General features: G+C 43.4%; 1 protein-coding gene across 10 annotated transcripts in view; it reads left to right on the top strand.

Moving 5' to 3' along the window:
* Asap1 (ArfGAP with SH3 domain, ankyrin repeat and PH domain 1) overlaps positions 1 to 19683 on the top strand; it is a 300809-nt gene that overhangs the window by 194049 nt on the left and 87077 nt on the right. For all 10 annotated transcript variants that reach the window (XM_029531154.1, XM_029531149.1, XM_029531152.1 and 7 more), the window contains 2 exons: positions 18030 to 18104; positions 18568 to 18617. In XM_029531154.1, coding sequence (XP_029387014.1) covers positions 18030 to 18104; positions 18568 to 18617 — 125 coding nt within the window. The remainder of the gene's footprint in view (positions 1 to 18029; positions 18105 to 18567; positions 18618 to 19683) is intronic.

The following is a 19683-nucleotide window of genomic DNA, read 5'->3' as shown; positions in this document are numbered from 1 at the left end:
ACCCCCTTTCTGACTCTCATTAGAAAATAAACAGGCTTTTAAGAGGTAATAATAAAATAAAGTAAAGCAAAAAAACCTAACATGTGATTGGAATAGGACAGAACAAAGAGAAGAAGAACCCAGGAAAAGCCCAAGAGACAGGTATAGATACAGGGACATTCGTTAGCACACTCAGGAATCCCATAAAAACAGTAAGCTGGAAACCATAATATATAAGCAAAGAACCAGTAGGGTAAAAGGAGGGAAGAAAAATATATAAAAGTACATTTCAAAATGAGATATATTTTAAAAACAAAAAAGGAAAAGCCCTGCCATGACATCACTAGACAAGGCACCTTTCCCATCCTGACAGCTCCCCCATGCCGATGAGCACTCTTTTCTATTGCCCTCTACCCTGGGCATGCAGCCTGCCTGTAAGAGGGACTTGTTTCCTCAGTGAGACTGTCTTGGCAGAGCTTCTAGGCTGGGAACAGGGACATGTATCCCTTTGTCCCCTCAGCTCCTGAATTCCATGTGACATTGTGCAGGCCCTGTATGCACAGATTTTGATTTTATTTTATTTTTATTTTTATTTTTGACAAGCTGAAGAATAAGGATGTTTTCAGTGCTAAACAGACAATGTAAATGTGCTCTGCCTGTATTGTATCTCACTTGTATATGTGTCTTGGTTCTTAATGAGTCTCTCTTAATTCTGCATATCCTTTTACAGTCCACCCCACTGCTACCCCTTGCATACCTTCAAGAAAAAGGTTTTAGGATTTACAGAATGTATATGGCAGGAAGAATCCTAAAATATAAAGACTTTAAAGATGTTGACCCAAGAAGGCAGAGCAGATGGACAGCAATGAGAGTTTCTTTGCCAGCACTGTGTTCAGCTATCACCATATCTTAACTGCATCCACATTGTTGGGCCTGACCATGCATGTGATTGATTTGGGGAAAATATTTCTGTAAGATCTGCCAAATTTGCCCTTGATTTGATTTAATCAAGTATCATCTAAGTCTTTAGAGGTACGGGAGCACAGCGATACGATTTATTGCCTGATTTTCCTCCATTCCCGTCCTGGAGATGAGGCATTCTAACTCCTCCTGCCTCCCCCAGCATTGCACTTTTGCATCCCTTAAGGATCTGGAGCCTAAGCTCATGTGTCCTCACCTTGGGTGGGTTATATATCAGACGGACCTCTGTGTCCTTCGCTGGTGACCCTGTCATCAATCCAGTTGATACAAACAGCTTACAATAGAAGGTGTACTACCTATTTGAAAAGCCTTCCTACAGTCTCTTATCCTGAGTGTTTCCAATAGTCAAAATGTTTTCTCTTGTATTAAAACCATGCATACGTCTGTTTTCCTGACCGTTTAATTATAATTGGTGGGGTTTTGTCATTGAATAAGTCATAAGTAATATATCATGTAATCTGAAAAAAAAATGTGAAACACAAAATACTTTGTCTTTTCAAAAGCTTGAAAAAAGTCAATGTTTCTATACTTTTTGGTGTAACAAGCCCTTGATGTTTCTCTAACTCTTAGACTTCTTGAGCCTCATTTCCTCTTCTTTCTGGGTATTATTTGCCACATGCTGTGAGGGTGGCTCATAGACTAGTAAGCCTGCATGCCTGTAGTAAAAAGGAAGTGAAGTAAGACTCACCCCCACTTTGGTAATAACTGGCAGGGAACCCAAGAAGCTGATTTCCCAGGGGTACATCTTGTCACATGAGGATCTCACTTTCCAGAAGACCAGATGTGTTTGACACTAGCCAAGGATCATCACCCAACAAGGTCCCCACACCAGTCTGTGTGTATTTGTGTGTGTGTGTGTGTGTGTGTGTGTGTGTGTGTGTGTGTGTGTGTACTGCAGGTTGATGCTCAACTGTGTATCTACATTTATCAGACAATCAGGCAGATATTTGTTGATTTAATATATTCTTGTATGTCCATGCAAATTGATGTTTATTGAAGACCTTTGAACCTGGCAGCGTGTGGTAAGTGCTTGTTACTGTTTGATGTAAAATGGTCCCAACAAGCTCATAGTCCTAGCATTGTTCTGGGACAAGTGTGTGGAACCTTTTAGACATAAAGTCCAGCTGACACAAGGATGAAGGTTGAGGGCTACAACTTGGTTCAAGCTGCCTACTTCTGATGCACCAAGATGTGAGGCATCCCGGCTCTAAGCTCCTCCTCAGAGACTTCCACCATACCCTCCTCAAAGGGTGAACTAGTGCCCTCCCAAACTGAGCTGGACCTTTCCTTCCTTAAGTAGATTCTGACAAGTATCATATGCCAGTGACAGGCAAAGCAACTATTAAAGTGATGGCTTTCTTACCGTAGTACCTAGCTGTCCTGTATTAGGTGGCCTCCCCAAGAGTACCAAGTCCTGCTGTAATGATGTAAGTTGTTGGCTCACACTGCTAGAGAGCAGCCAGAGTTCTGTCTCTGCCTCGACTGCCTCTACCACTCTGCGTGTATTGCTTCTGCCACTGTATATTCTGGGGATTCTCTTCCCCAAGCTACAAGTGCTGGTCTTGCTATTTCACTACATATGATATCCTCAGTCCAAGTTTTGGGTTGGTTTGGTTTGGGTCATGTCCTCTCTTCTTTCATAGAATAATAGAAGTCTAAGGAAGATGAAAAAGAAATTGCTATAAGACATAATTTATTTCATTTCATTCAGAAAATAAAAATAAATATTTTCTATTGAAGATGGTGAGCATTTCTGGTGAGCGACCATAAAAATAATCATTTTATACTGGAGTTGGTTCAGTTCACATGGTTGCTCTTCTTGGGCTGTCTTTGCCCAAGAAAACTGTAGCTTTCCCTGACAAGCGTGGCATTGTGCTGGCACTTCTGTCTCTCTTGGCTCCGCCAGTGGCTTTGGCTCTGTTCCCGTAGCTTCACTGTGCAGTGCCCTGTCAGCTGCTGCTTTGCACAGCTGAGATGAAGCTCTGCCCGGGGCCAGGCTTTCCTTGGGAATCTTGTTGGGAAGACTCCCTAACCCTTGGGAAATCGGCATCAGCTCTGCTAGCTGGGATTGTCTGTGGTGCCTTGCTAGCCAAGCACAGGGCAGTGAGGCATCTCTTCTGTGGTCCCAAGTCGAGCACCGGACAGTTTACAGAGACTGATAACTACACCTTCCTTAGAACTATGTGCAAAGATACAGTTGTTGTTCAGGAGACAGAAAAGCATATACCAGAACGGATGAGATTTAAGTAAGGTCCGTAGTGTAGTCTTCCTGTACTAGTGTCAGTGTCTAGATTTTAATAAAAGAACATGTAAGCTGGTGCTGCTGAGCATGTTGGTTGAAGAGTAGCGAGTAGGATCCTCTCTATACTGTGTTTTCAAATTTTTGTGAGTTTAAACATTTTAAAATATAAATCAAAGTCTAGGCATCAGATTGTAGTCTAGAGGAAGAAGGAGAAATGTTGAATAAAACATCGCTATGTCAAAATGTCATTGTAAAGAACTGTAGAGGACTAAAGTCCACCGGCCTCCCCTGGGCCCCAAGGAGGCTGCTGTGTGGTCTTCAGCCTGCTTCCTATGCACTTCCCTAGGGTTTGTGAGCCAGTGTTTCCCTCCTGGAGACTTTCTTTTTCTAACATCAGTTATGTGGTTGTCACTCTGAGAAGATGGAGGGCTCCTCTGTGCTTCCAGAAGTTGGTCTGTTAGGTTTCTTATGTCTAGGAAATACTGCCTCTTAGTGGTGAGGAACTAGAGAAACATGGACACGGTGGGGTTTGCTACCTTCAGCATGTCACTGACAGGATAGAACAGCTTAAGCTTGACCTGAAGAGGCTTAGGAAAGAAAGGGTTACCAGCAGCTGCTTCTCCGTGTGGCCTGGAAAGATGCCTTTGTCTTGATTTCTTCACTAAGAGACTGCTGATCATCCGTGCCATGTCACTCTCAGTGCACATATTGTGTGTAGTGAGGGTCTGTACAGATACCGTGATAAGCAGGAGAGACCTATCTGTGAGAAAATAGACACCCGAGCCTCCCTCTAGACGTGTGTGTTGTGGTTGGATTTTCAGGAGTTGTGTAAAGCACCTGTGTACCATGTGGTTCTTTCGTGGTGGTATGGGTACCTGCCATCACTCCTCCCGTGCCCCTTTGAGATTCAGTGTATTAGTGAGAAGGACTTCTTTTACAGTGTGCTTCTTCTAATACATAGATAAAAGTAGACTGCTCTTAAATTTAGCTGCTTGTGGTTTTGTTGCTCACTTGATTAAATAAATACAGTATCAAGACTAAGTTCATATAGTTAACCATTGAAAAGAAAGCAATAATAAAATGGTTGCTTGGTGAACAGTGCCGGCTAGTCATGTGATCCTCACAAAGGATGTGAAGCATCAACAGACAGCATCACATACCTTTCAAGTTCCCACACTTTGAATTGCTCTGGGGAAGAGATCCTCTGTGGTTGAGAGGAGCCGTTTAAATGTCATGCCATCATACTCCATGCCGCAGAGTGCAGTGGTCTTACAGGCTGGGTGCAGACCTTATTTAACAACAGTGAGTTATGCCCAGAGGACGTCTAGTCCAGGCAGGACCCTCTCTCGGTGCCCCTTGTCCCTTCTCTGCCCTACCTTTCCCACAGCCCTGCAACCTGTCCTTTAGCAGTTGAGGGCACTTTCTGCTGCAGAGCTGCTGGAGCTGAGCAGAAAGTTCCGTTCTGTTCCGCAGTGGCAGAGCACTTCCTGTTTACGCTTTCTGACTGCAGAATGAGGATTGCTTTTTGTTTGATTTTGTTTTTTAAGTTTCCTTCCCCCCCCCCAGATGAAAATAGCTGAAAACATGCCTGTTGGATCTAGATTTTCATCACATTATTTTTGAGAATTTTCTTTGAAATGTTAAAAAGTGTAGAAAGGATAGTTATGCCCAGTGGTAATTGCCAATACCCTAAACTCTAATGCAGTTTTGAAGATCTCATCTTTCCTCATTTAAATTAAAATATAATTTTTCCCTTCCCGTTCCTCCCTTCAACCTGCCTCCACTTCCCCTATGCACCCCCACCCTCGTGTCCTGGACCTCTCTGCTTCACTATTACTGCTGTGTGACCTGCCCCTTGGTATTGGATAACCAACTAAGGGCTCGTTCCCGGGGAGACTGTTTCCTGGTTTCAGCACTCCATGGTTGCCTCTAGTTCTTTGTCTAGAGATAGAGAGCCCTGGGGTTCCCCTTCCATGTTAGCATGCCTACTGCTATTATAACAGGTCTTGTTAAGGGAACCGTATTATTAAGGTGAAGCTTTTTTGTCATTTCTCGGAGGCACAGTCTCACAACAGCTTTCTTTGTCCTCTTCCCCTACCCCTCTTTGGTAATGTTCTGTTCTGCTGCAGATGTACCTGTTAGTTCTGGCTCCCCATGTAAGAACTCATCTTTTTGCAGAATGAAAGTGCATAATTGGAAGGTTGTGGTGTTTGTACTGCATTCCCCCTTGTGCCCTAATATGACTCATGACCAGTTAGCATTGTGGGACATTCTGTTAACTAAGTCTCTTCACATAGGTGTGGGTGGGTGAGAAAGAGGGAACGGATTTGGAGTGTTTCTTTTTTATTATGAAAGTTACATGTGTTTACTACAATAAAATAAGAATATAGAAAAATTCTAAAGGAAAGATTAGTATATAATTTTAGTGTCTGATACTTTAATGTAATCTTTCTTTTATACATTTAGACATAGAAACTAATTGCTCACATCTGTGTGTGTGTGTGTGTGTGTGTGTGTGTGCGCATGCGTGTGTATTTCTGTATCTTACGTTGTGTTCAAAATCCTCACAGTTAGATAATCTTAGGATTCAGGGTTTCTATCTTAGATAGAGGACAGGAACACTTTCCTCAAGAGTGTGCACACGCCAGGTGTGGTGGCGCACGCCTTTAGTCCCAGCACTCGGGAGGCAGAGGCAGGAGTTAGATAGATAGATAGATAGATAGATAGATAGATAGATAGATAGATAGATAGATAGATAGATAAATGAAGAGTGTACACACACTGTATCATTGTGAACTGATCCTTCACTTGAGATGTACTTCAAGGAAGCATTCAGAAACCAGGAGAGGCATGCTTTAAGGAGGAAGGAGGAAAGAACCTGGTCAATTGAGAAGAGATTTGTACAGAATCACATTAAAAATGGCACTGTGCCACTTGCTTATCAGTATGTCTTGGTTTTTGTTTGATTTTTGCCTTCAGTATCAATTATTCAATATCAGCCACTCTGGCCAATATAAGAGAGGATGTCTTTAATTTAATTAAATAATTGATTAATTAACCTAGTCTCATCCTCAAAGTGTTTAAGCCAGCAACATTGCTATTATTTTTATGGTTAACTTTTGCTTATCTAAATAGAGGTAACACTAGATTATAGTATGCTAGACATTGACTTACGTATATTACACATTGTATTAGGCCAGGTTAGTAAGTATGTGCCCCAGTCATGAGTGTAATAAACGTTCGTTTTCATCTCATGTCACATGCCTTCTGAAGGAGTCTGGTTCACATAAGAAACCAGAGTGTAAGGCACATGGCAACTCCTCAACAGGGTCTGTATGAAGGAGAAAAGACACCTCCATACCAACGGCTCATGAAGACGGTTCACAACTCTCCAGGTGTTCTTAGCGCTTCCATTTTAGCTCTAGAGGACCAAAAAATCCAGGGGAGGAAGGAGTGCTTGATGAGCATTGCCTTCTAGTGTCTCTGCATCACTGACTTGCTAGGTCAACCTTGGTTAACTGCAAGGAAATGGAATCACACCTTGGGTAGTTGTAAGAGTCCTTCAAACCTAGACTCTCCTCACACTGCACTGCCTCTGAAAATTCATGCATGTGATCTTGCTGGCCTAGATCTACCATAAACTTAACAGTTCTGTTGATTTAAAAGAAAGTTAAACCAGTAGCACAGATGTTACAAGATAAGACCGACACTAAGATAATTAACTTTCTGTCTGCACGCTCTTCATCCCAGAAGCCTCCAGAGTTCTTTTTCCTAACCCAGATGTTATAGGTGCATTGTGAAAAGGAAATGCAGATGTTTCCCTTGGCTCAGAGAATTCCATGAAGCTCTGGCCTACAGTCACTCCTTTGACCCTTTACACTCTCCCTTTCTTGCCCATTTTCCACTCCAGGATTTTTCATTACCTAGATTTTTTTTTCATTCTAAGTCTTTATTTTTGGATTCCTGGTGGGGAATGTAGTCTCTGTCTTTGCCTCAGATAAGGCTGGTACCCTCTTCACACTTGACTGCTGGGAGAGAATACAGTCAAGTCAGGTCCCCTTCCTGTGGGCTGATGTCAGCAACACTGGGCACGGTTTGTTGAGAGGAACACGGCTGTTTCCGACTCCACTTGTGTGTTCAGGGTCGGTGCTTTGCCTGTGCATACCCTACCCAACTTTACATAGCAGCCATGGCCAATGTATTCTTCTGCTCCTGCCTAGCGATGGGAGCATCCAGTGAGTGAGATGGCAAACTTAGCCCCATGCCTTGTTCTTTGATGAGAGTTCTTTCTTAGGAGCCTTAATATTACTCAGGGAGACTTGCGGTACACATTTGTGTGTTAGACACTTAGGCACATGAGAATGAAGAACCTTAACCAATTCAATGCTTTCAAACTTATTTGGTCACCAACTTTCTCATGTAAGAAACATGAACTTCCCATTGAACCACTTTGAGAAGTACTAATCTAAATGCTAATTTTGAAATGATGTTAGTTCAGGTGATTCATTTCTTTAGCTGTGTTTATTTTTAATTTCATTCTGCTTCTGCCCTTGTTGAATTTATTTCTGATTACATTTAATACAGACTGCATGGTGGTTTTCCAGCCATTTGTTTCTTATACTCTTTTTGTCTTAGACTATGTCCTTTGCTCTTTTGGTCCTTTATGGCTATACATGAAGAACTGCCTTTCTAATCCAGTCTTCAAATAGTATCTCAATACATCTGCCCCTAGAAAATGAGTAGACTGCCCACTGGTGCACTGTTTGCACTGTGCGTGCTAAGAGAGTAAAATGGTGGAGAGGCCCGAGTTGGCAGAAATGCTATAGCTTCAGAGACAGATGTAACTGAGTTCAGACCTCTGCTCTGCTGCTTCCCAGGCCTGGTCACCAGAGGCAGATCTCTATGGTCTCACTCACCCATTCAGAGTGCAGGGGTGTCATGTCTTCACACTAGTGCGACCCTTGTCCTGAATACAAATAGTTTAGTGGGTTCTTTTGAGAGTGTTTTTTAAAGCTGGTAGAGACCATTTCCCTTAGAAGAGGAACTAAATAGTATTCAACAGTAGTTTATATTTCATATTATAGTGAGGACAAAATGTAAATTAAAGTAAGTATTAAAAATATAGACTTTCTAAAGTGTCCCTTGACTTAGCAACTTTTACCAGGTGCCTATTATATGCCAGACTCTGTGGTAGTCATGGCTGTTCCTTTCTGTTTGACAATGCTTGCATGAAACATTTTGATAGCTCACTCTAAAAAATTCTTTAATTTCATAGAGGAAGAGAAAGATGGACATAGAGACAGAATTTTACAAAGCCTCATGCCTTGGGGTTTCCATGAGTAGGAGAGACATTATTTGATTTCTTGGAAGCAGCTGATAGCCCAGATTTATAATCTAAGATTCCTCATGTGCATAGATGCCCTTGAGCTGTATCCGCCAAGAATGCACCACACAGTCACCCTTTAGGTAGGTTTTTGAGTCCTGAACATTTCCATGAAGGTCAAATGAAATGTTTGAGAACATGGAGGAAACCCAAGGCAACATTCAGCTCTGTTCTCGAGAAGTCAGGTGCATGAAGATGTGATGTTTCCAAGGAGGTGGCACAGGTTCTCATGATGCACACTAATACCTAGTGTGCCAGCATACAGGTATCTTAAGTTGTACTACATTCTTTCCAGAGTCGACTGTTGTAAAACATGAGTAGGACATGTGATAGAGACATCATAGAAGGCAAGGAAAATGCAAACCGATGTCACAGAATGGTTTTGTTGTAATTCATACATGGCGAATTATAAATGACATGCATGGAAATGAAATTTAAAGTCTAAAAGTTGCTCAAGAATTGATTACTGTTCCAAGTACTAAGGGCCAGGATGACTTTTTCAAGCCAAGATCCAAGTGTGTGGGTTGTGTCCTTTTGCTTCCTCATCCGTCTTAAATGTTAGAGCTCCACTTCTCCTTCTGGTGTAGTGGTTCTCCTTTGGGGTAAGAGGAAACAGTGCTTTATTTTCCCTGTGAGGAGATGTGAAATCATACCTACTGGTCTTAAGTTAAGGATTTCCATATCCCTTAACTCCCACACTGCCTTTTTCTTTGTGTAATGTTTCCAAGAAAATTGGCATCCCACTTGAATTCAGTGTTGTCAGGTGCCATCAGCGTACGGTGGTCCGTGGGTTTTCCAGACTTCTCAAGCACAGCCTTTGAGCACCTTCTCCATGGCAGGTGTACCTGAGACCATAGGCAAGGTGATTTTCTCTCCAGCTTGGAGGTATTCCCTCCTCAGCAGGAATTGGGATTTTCTACGGTGGACAGCCCTAAGACTCAGAGTGGCTCTCTTACTCTAATCCACTTGAGCTTACTAAGACTTGGGCTGTTGGGCTCCGTCCTCAAGAAGCTCTGGTCAGTTAGACTTGGCGTCCATCTCTGATGTGTTCTCAGGTGAGAAGACTGGTCCAGGACACAGTCGGAACCACCTGCCCCGGAGTTCTGGAATCCCCTACTGCCATATGAAAGCTACTGCCGGGAAGGCTGGGGAAGAATGAATGGATGCACACATAAAGCCTAGAAAGGTTGCTCGTGTTGTGAGTGCTCCTACACCCAGGACCAGGCACTCATGCTGCCACCTTATCTATGGCCCAGGGACTCATAAAACCCTTTTCCTGTCCAGGGCAGCTGGTGCTGATCCGGGGATAGCCACAAGGGAAAAGGTTGGCAGGGCCAGACCTAAACTTGGGAGTTTGAACTTGACTCCAGCTAGCAGGAAGCAAGAATGGGTTTCAGACAGGAAAGTGATGTGTCCCGATTGTCACTTTAAATGAGTGCAGCAAGACAGAGGAAATGAGAATGGCCTTTGAAGAGAAGCAAATTGCCTTAATAACCTGACCATCTGTTTCATTCATGCTTTGGCCTTTGTCAAGTCTGCTTAAGCTCTCTGAGCTTGTACCCTCATTAATCTAGTGAGACTAAGACCCATTTTATAGAGTTCTCTAGATAACAAAGGCTAAGCACAGTAGCCTCTGCCATTTTAATCAGCAGTTTAATTCAGGGTTACCTAGATGCAACATAGCAAAATGGGATGCAATATTGTTTTAAGAGGTGGCCTTGAAGAAAAGCCAGACTGTAAGAATTACCACAGAGAGCATGTGGTGCAATACTTACAAGCAATATTTTAGATCCCTTACTCCCTCATTACCCTTTTCTCTTCCATTACTGTTTAGCCTTGCAAATGTGTGTTTAAAAAAAATTTAAGAAAATAAGCCTAGTTCTGTTAAATCGAGCCCATCTCCTGCCTAGCATTCTACACAAAGTGCAGTCCACTGAGTGCATCTCACATAAATGCCTCAAGGGTACAAGAACTTGGTTTTATCATTTGCACCTCAGCAGTGAGGAGACCAGGCCTCTAAAAGGGTAAGTGGGGGTGATTAGCCCAAGAACACACTCAGCTAAATGTGATAAGGTAAGCCTGGGGCACCCTGGAAGCTGAGGAAAAACTCTTAAAATCCCAGGCAGATAAAGTTAGCGTTGACTCTCTTCTGGAGGTAGGAGTACCATGAGCCAAGCCCTCCCTGTTTCCCCTGACTGCCTGTGCAATGAAGAAAAATGTAAAGAACAACCTTAATCTGATGTGTCAGTAATAGCTGATGACAGTGGTCCTTTGCATCTATATTTGTATAATTTTAGTTTTTGAAACATTTTGGGAAACATTTTGAAACATTTGGGGTATAAGATAATTTCATAAATAGTTTGATGACTTCAAAGCCATACCTGTCTCAGGTTTAATGTTTTAACAAGGTACTTTGTAAAAAGCTCTGTGGCGCTGTCCTTAAAGCAGCCAGCTCAGTGGACTCATGGTAACCTGGGCTTTCTGTTTACAGGAAAGGAAGTAGCTTGGAAGCTGAATCTGTCAGTTTTACCATTGCTGAGCCGAAAGCACAAAGACCCAGGTCATCACTGGCAGGAAGCATTTTTAGAGAGGCAGCAGACAAAGGAATACAGGAGGGCCAGGGCAGGATATAGTTCCCAAGTGACTGCTTCCTCCTTCAGGCCCCAGCTCCACATCACCACCTCCCAGCAGTGCCATCATACTGTGCATCCATCAGGGAGTAATCCATCCACAGTCGTAGCTTTCATGATCCATTTGTACCTGGAAACTTCTGCATGGACACAGAGAAGATGTGCCTTACTAATCTGTATGTTTTCTAACCCAGTCAGGTTGTCACACTGAGTAATCAGTAAGCTTAGCAAGATGAGTGAGTTCCGGGGGGTGCCTTATTGGTACCCCCTCTTCCTCATTCTCTGCTCCCCAGACCGTTTGCACTGGCACTGGCTAGTTGAAGGAAATACTGGGACACCAGAGAGGTTAAACAATCACTCGTACATAATAGTGATGGTCACATGCATCTGTGATTCTTCTCTCTGTGTTACAGTATTCTGGAAAGCAGTCTAGTGATAAACTCTTTAAATTTTCTTTTTCCACTATGTTTTAAAGGAGCTAGCATAAGCCGGTGTGGTGGTGCACACCTTTAATCCCAGCACTCGGGAGGCAGAGGCAGGGGGATTTCTGAGTTCTACAGCCTGGTCTACAAAGTGAGTTCCAGGACAGCCAGGGCTATACAGAGGAAACCCTGTCTCGAAAAAAAACCAACTAAATAAATAAAGTAGCTAGCATGATAGAATGATGGATATCATTGTGACATTTTCATACCTATATATCAAGTATTTTCTTTGCATCTCCCTCCCACCTCGCTCAGTTCCCCTTCGTCATTGTTCCCCTTTCTGTCCCTAAATGGTCCTTTCTCCTGCATCCATGTCACATATGTTCTGTTTCCCTCTGTTGCTTCTTTCCTTTTAGAGGGGAAATTTAAATCTAGATTTGATGTATGAAAAATAAATAACCACACACTCAGAATTTGTCTTTCTATCACTGGCTTATTTCACTTAGCATGATGATCTCCAGGTACCCGTTTCAAATAGCGTTAAGATATTTGGTTACTGCCTAGGGTGTGAAAGAGTTAACACTCTAGACAGAAAACCTAAGTTATACCAGGGAATTGCCAGTTTAACTGCGGGAGCTGGCTCATTATTTTAATTGGATTTTCCAAAGTGTTGAGCAAGTCAGCAGATTTGCATTAGCTTTGCTTTGAGAGAAATTGTTTCTTTCTGCAGAGGAGAGAGAGCCGAGGAGCAGTGGAAAGAGCCTGTCAGAATTAGCTAGAGATGATGAATGCAAGCAAATCTTGTCCTTGTTAATTAACGCAGCCCCATGTGCGTGTGGGAGGGGCCGTAGGTAGAGCTGGACTGCTTTCCATTCCAAGGTGGGGAAGGGAGAAACTTCTGCCCTTCTCTAGGGGGCAGCACTCCCGGGGCCCTTCTCTAGGGGGGAGCACTCCACTGCTCCCGGGGCACAGCTGTGAGTCCAGCAGGGGTCTTGCTCAGGTGTGGGCACTGTGGCCTCTGCTGCTCCTGTAAACATGCTGTGGTCATCCCAAGAGCCTCTCCCCTCAGGTGTCTACCCTCTGAGAAGGAGGGGTTGGGTAAAGTGATGTATCTGTAGATAGACGGGCAAGAGGGTGTCTTCCATGGAAATCTATGTGAAGGGGTAAACAGTCAAAACAGGATACCTGTGTTCCCACACAGAGCAGGCGGTGTTGTAAGTCATCTTCAGGTAGGATTGGGATGGGTTATTTGTATGATGCGTCATCATGGCAGTTTGTGAGGAATAAGTGGTTGTTTTTTGTAGAAGCCTATATTAATTACAATTGTATGTTAAAGAAACCTCTAGTGCACTATGAAAGGATAGATTACAGCTTCCTTGTCTAACTTCGTCCAAATTCCAGGAAGGGTGTGAAGTATGGACTGGCAGAGGACAGCCCTTTCGTAAGGAACAGTCTTTTGTCAGGAATACCAGTATATTTAGCGTAAGCAAGTGTCATCCCTGATGGTGTTTAAAATACTGCTTGCTTAATAAGATGAAAATATAAATAGTTGTGTGTGTGTTTGAGAATGAGTCTTGCTGGGTAGCTCACACTGACCTCTAATTGGCAAGCCTCCTGCCTCAGAGCAGAACTTCTGCTTCTTGTGGACTAGAATTATGTGAAAGCACTTACCCTAATTGGATTTGATTATTACAGAAAGGGAAATAGTTTGAGAGTTGGGAAAGTTGATGCAGAATAATCAGTAGCATTTTAGTAAAGTGCCATCAAAATGATCCCTGGTACATTTTTCCTAAGACATCCCTTAAAGGCTAATAACGGTGACAGCAGGAAGTCTGCTCCCTCCCGTAGTCCGGGATTCTGTGTTGACTACACTGAAATTGCCAGTGGGGACAGCACTTCACAGTTTGACAGAACTTGCTTGGGTTATGACGCTTTTGAAATATTAAGAAAACAAAACTACTGGAAGAGTCTGGAATTCTAAGACTAAAATCATAAGTTCACCTGTCACAGAGCAGCACACTAAGATATCTGGAGGAACAGGTGTTCTCTTCATTGAGATTTCCAAGGGAGAAACAGTCTGTGTTTCAGTTCCCCCTCCCCTCTTCTCTGCTGTCTTCCTGGTACCACTCAGGTCATCCCCGTTGCCTGACACTAAGAAAAGGACTTTCTCCTGGGAAGGGAACTGGATAGAGGTAGTAAATTTTTGTAATTTTTCTTCCTGTGACTTTTTCCTAAGTTTAATCACTGGGGAAAATTCAGATTTCTAAATTTATAATGTATTGTCTGCTGTTTCATATTTTTCCCCAAGACTACATGTGTAGATGACCACAGTGAAACTCTTAGTTCTTGGGGTTTTCCATCACTGCAGAGCCTCAAACCCATGCTTGGCCACAGTGCTGGCGTTGGTTACTCGGTGTGCTTGGCTACAGTGCTGGCGGTGGTTGCTCGGTGTGCTTGGCCACAGTGCTGGCGGTGGTTACTCGGTGTGCTTGGCCACAGTGCTGGCGGTGGTTGCTCGGTGTGGTTAGAGCATGGATTGTGGAGAGGCTTGTTCTTCAGAAGAACCTTCATCTTCAGCGCTGACCACGGGTTTCGTAATGCCCGTGGTGGTCTCTAGTGTAGCCCCCGGGTCAAGGTAGCAGCAAGCATCCATTATGGCTGCATTCACAAGGGTCTGAGAGACTGATGAAAAGGGTCACTTAGGCCTGGAAGTTGAAATGTGCTTTTAGTCTGTATTTTCCATGTTGTTTTAAATACTGTTTCTTTTTGAGCAAATAGTACATTGCTTATTTTTAAAGAATGTTTGAATATGTATATGAAAATATGTACATGTTTGCATATGCGTACCTGTGCAACCTCAGCTGTTGTTCTCAAACGCTGCTGTCTTGTTTGTTGAGGCTGGATGGATCTCATTAGCAGAGGGCTCACCAAGTAGGCTCAGTGGGCAGTCACAGAGCCCCAAGGAATTTCCTGTCACTATCTCCCAGCACTAGAGTTACAAGTGTAGGCCACCAGATAGATCTGCCCGTTTTTGACATGGGTTCTGGCATCTAACTTAGGACCTCATGCCTGCAAGGTAAGCATTTACCAACTGAACTCTCTCTAGCCCTTTAACAACAACAACAACAACAATGAAAGCCTCCTTTTCCTCCTGTATCCCCTCTACCCCCATGTCCTTCAGAGCACTCACAGCAGCAGATTACTGTGTTTTTCTCTAGAAATAATATACACATACAACCTTTCCCCCATCTTTTTAGAGGTAAATCTTGTCCTCTGTAAGTACTTTTTATTCCCCCATATACCACATAATTAAGGAAGATTCTCATAAGTGCTAGTTTCCCAAGCCAGGTGCCATTGTTGGGCGCGCTGTTTCCATCAGTATGAATAGCCCTGTAGGAGGGGAGCCTTGGACAGCCAGTGCTGTGTTTCATACCTTATGCAAGTCCTGCCGGAGCAGCATTTCAGTTCAGCACACTGTTTAGGTTTGGGAAGCGTGGGCACGCAGCTCCTACTGTCCAGGAGCTGTTGTGCACACTGGGGAGATGGACAGTAAACAACTAAGGAGATGAGGTGGTGGGGGATGAGAAGCCCTGTGAGGAAAGTTGTGCCAGGATGGTTACAAGCAGAAGGGTTGGTGCTGGCTTGATTAGCAAGGAATTAAGTTGGGTCCATGGGCTCAACCTCCACACTAGCTCTCTCTCTTTTTTTTTTTTTAATAATTTTATTGAAAGGTGTATTCAAAACATAATGGTAGTCTGTTAGTTTACTTCTGTCCACTCAAAATCAATATTGTGTTCAAATTGAAGCGTATCAGCTGTTAGGAAGAACTGACGTGTTTTCCGTGAAACATAGATCACAGAGGTTAAGAATAAAATACCCCCGTTCTTTGGTTTATTGTTCAGCTTCTCAATGGATAATTTTCTTATCCGTTACATGTCAAAATGGTTCCAGCTACTCTAGGGAGACTCAGGCTGTCCAGGGCCCTGAGGAACTAACTGCCTGTGTTAAACAGTGTAGGTCATATATTCCAGGCCAGCATGGGGACTCCGAGCTCAGCCATGGTGCTCTTACCATTAGGGAGGCACCTCCTTACTTCCCTTAAGACTTAGAGGAAAGGTTTGCAGATATACTCAGGTTCTTTAAAAAAAAAAAATTCTACATTAGAAACAGTGGCAGTTTTATAGAAACAGTCTGTGGTGAAAAAAAAAAAAACTTTCTGGAGTTTTTTTATCAAACCTAAACTAACTTTAGTGCAATAAATGATTTGTTACTTTAATATTTCTTTTAGAGAATAGATGCCTGTATCCCTAATAAAAGCAAAATTTGTCAGAATTGCTGCTTCAATCTAGGCCCATTTGAGAGAATTTGTTAGCACTGTCTTAATAGCGGGGTGAATTGTCACACTATCTCTTAAGAGCCTTGGGGCAGAGGATCCTGGGGACTTATACTGCCAGAATAAAATTGAGAGCTTAGAGCAATATCTCCAGTTTAGTGTCTAGGGCAGAGGGCTGAATTCTGTGGATCTTCATTTTCTCCTGTCATGCCCAAGGCATTTTCAACCTCTTTATTTTTGAGGACCACAATTATAAATTCTAAGTGGAACCTTAATAAGAGAGGATGCACCTAGTCTTACTGCAATTCGATATGCCAGGAATCCTTGATATTCATGGGAAGCCTGATCTTTTCTGAAGAGTGGATGGTGAGGAGAGGGAGCAGGACTGACTGGAGGGAAGAAGGGAGGGGAAAGTAAGGGATGATAGATAGATAGATAGATAGATAGATAGATAGATAGATAGATAGATGATAGATAGATAGATGATAGATAGATTTTAAAATATATACATAAACTCTAAGTGGTCTTTTTGCCCTACTTTATTGTGGATTCTCATAGACATTCAGAATTTAGCAATCTGGACTGCTTGCTAAGCTGAATTCTGTTACACAGACAGAATTGCCTTGGTGGGGATCCTACGCCCTCTGGTGGTTTATACTGGAAAACCTTCCTCAGATGTAAAGCCAGTGAAGTTTAGCAAAGAGCATGACAGAGCTGCTGAGAAACCCAAAGTGTGAGCAACAGGGACGCACTGGGAGAAGGCAGAAACCAAAGACAGGACTTTTTCCCTCTGCCCCCTCAGTTCTGGATTCATAACTGACATTTTAAAAACACGCAGGTTCTCAGCACTCACGAGTATCTGTAAGCTGACACAGAACCTGTGTGTTGGCTCTCTCCATCCTCACCTGCTGGCAGGAGGGTGCAGCCCCTCCACTCTGCCAGCACTGGGCCATTGCACAGCAGTGGATTCCTCATGTCATTCTCTCCTAGCCTTGCTGGGTGTCTGCTGCCAGTGTAGAAAGAAGCCCCACTTGGAGCAATAGTGGGCTGCTCATCTCTGCCTGCCTGAACGTGTGGCTCATCTCTCTTCAGTGAAGAGTGGATGGATAGGTGGACAGGCTGACAGATAGACATACATACATGGGAGAAAAATGTTTTAAAGGAGGAGACCCCAAACCTACTATGCTTTGGTTCTGCAGAGCTGTGCCAGCTCAGGTTTCCCCGGGAATTCCCAGCATCTTGTTGACTGTATTCTAAACCATCCCTTGGCTCCTCAGCTGCTTGCCTCCATCTGGGCAGCAGCTCAGCCTCTTTCTCCTTTAGACTCTTCTGTTACAGTGCAGACTGCTGTTACAGAGCAACAGAAAACCTGCTCCCCGACCATCAAAGACTTGTCTTAGCTGAGTGTCGTGGCTCATGCCTAGGAACCTGTAATCCAAGGCAGAAAGATTGTGAATCCAGGGCAGCATGGGTTACATAACCAGACTGTCAGTAATAATAATGATAATAATAATAATAATAATAATAATAATAATAACTGAGGCTGCAGCTGTAAGCAGAACAGCCAAGGTCATCAGTGAGTATCTAATCTCATGCAAGATAGCTATAATCACAGACAGAGTGCATACTGTAAGAGCACAAAGAGGAAATGGTGAAAGCCGGTTATACCCTTCCTTCCATATTCTTGACAGCGACTGAAGAAAAGTCAAACCAAGAGTTGCAGTCTTGTTAGAAGTCGCACTGAAAGTGCTGAAATGAGTAGCAGTCACTTGCACTCATCTGTAAGTGGGACAGCAGTATCTCAGAGCATTGCTCTGGGACTGCACTGCAGCTCTCTGCTCACAGCTGGGATTCTTACATGTCGCCTCTCCCTCCTCATTCCTACAGCTGCAGTGTGGGGGCTCACACTAGCAAGAGGGTGGCATGTACATGCAGTAGACATACAACAGACATACAGCTCTCCACTGAGCCCCGGGCCGGTGAGTCCAAGGAATAGGTTTCACTGTTTATTGTGCATTCTTTAACTCTCTCCCATCTTTTCTTTATGTTGATTTTTCAGCTCCAGGGTCTGAGCCACAATGTGATCTTCACCTTGGATTCCTTGCTAAAAGGAGACCTGAAGGGGGTCAAAGGAGTAAGTGGCCAGAAATTATTGTTTTCAGTCTTCAGTTAAAAGGGTTGGGTTTATTCTTCCTTTTTTTTTTTTAACATAGTAGTACTTATATTTGAAAAATTCTAAACATTTTCAGCACAGAACATTCTTGGAAAATTCATATAATGGTACTGACTGGAAACAAGACTAGGTCCTTTCAGAAAAATTGGTAGCTCCTCAGTGGGGAGTGGGGGGAGGAGCTGGGCCCCAGTCTGTCCTCCCAGGGTGATTGATGGACTGGACTCTGAGCAGCTCTGGCTCTTGCTGCTTTGATATGTCCAAGAGGGCTCACCCTCCCACCTCTGCTGGGCTTCTCACCTGGGAACAGTGCACATGTGGTTTCAGGTCTCCAGAAGGAAGTTGGTTTTGTTCTGATGATTTCTCGGTTACTTATTGGAGGAAAGATGAGTAACAGTTTTCATTTTCTCATTTTCTCTTTCCTAAGGATCTCAAGAAGCCATTTGACAAAGCCTGGAAAGATTATGAGACGAAGTTGTAAGTGATGCTTTGTTCGTTTGTGATGTGATGGTCATGGCCATGACTTTCCACAGGCTGAGGACAGCAGTGAGCCCCAGGGAACTAATATATTAGCAATGATCTAGTTAAAAGCCACACACACACAATTATGCTAGCACTCTGGAGGCTAAGCAGTCCTGGGCTGCAGTAAATTCAAGGGCCGCCTGGGCTACAAAAAACCTAAACTTCCAGAAGACCTTACACTGCCTGTGCTGTCTGTAGTGAATGATAGGCACTATGTTGGTTGCTGGTATGAGCTGTCAAGTTGGAAGCCTATGCATATGCACAATGTTCTTTTATTATCACTATCACATAACTATAAACCCTGTGCATTTCTATGGAGTACAGCAGTGAGGAAATATTCAAAGACTAGCTGGTGTTTGTGATACCATTTTTATCTGCCAGGATTTACACCAGTGTGTGTTTTACACACATGACTGCCTGACACCACTCATTACTGTGCACCTCTCTCTGTCCATCCAGAAACTGAAGTCTAATTCTAGACTAGCCTAAGGAGTTTTGGGAGGCCATGCACTTAGTGACCATTACACTGGCATTCATGCTGGGTCTGTCTGACCTAGAGACTGAGTGGTATAATTTGGGGACAGTTGCTGAATCGACCCATACACCACACTCAGTCCCTTTATTCCTATTCTCTGGGAGATTTGTGACACCAGACAGTGAGTGCATAGCAAAATATATCTGTTTCAGAGCTTATGTAGGTGTAAGTTTGTAGAGTGGAAGCCATTTCTGTGGACAGCAATAGCAGCTGAATGAGAACAGAAGCAGAGCAACTTGGGAATCGAGGGTATTTTATACAAACTGTTTTTGTAAAACTTGTAATAATAGTGTGCTGTTGAGAAGTGGATGCTTACGGTCAGCTATTGGATGGAACACGGGGCCCCCAGTGGAGGAGCTAGAGAAAGTACCCAAGGAGCTGAAGGAGGCTTGCAACCCTGTAGGTGGAACAACAATATGAACTAACCAGTACCCCCAGAGCTCGTGTCTCTAGCTGCATATGTAGCAGAAGATGGCCTAGTCGGCC

This window comes from Mus pahari, chromosome 17 (genome assembly GCF_900095145.1).
Source record: "Mus pahari chromosome 17, PAHARI_EIJ_v1.1, whole genome shotgun sequence".
NCBI lineage: Eukaryota > Metazoa > Chordata > Mammalia > Rodentia > Muridae > Mus > Mus pahari.
Note: the sequence above shows the minus strand (reverse complement) of the source record. Positions and strands in the feature narration are given on the sequence as shown.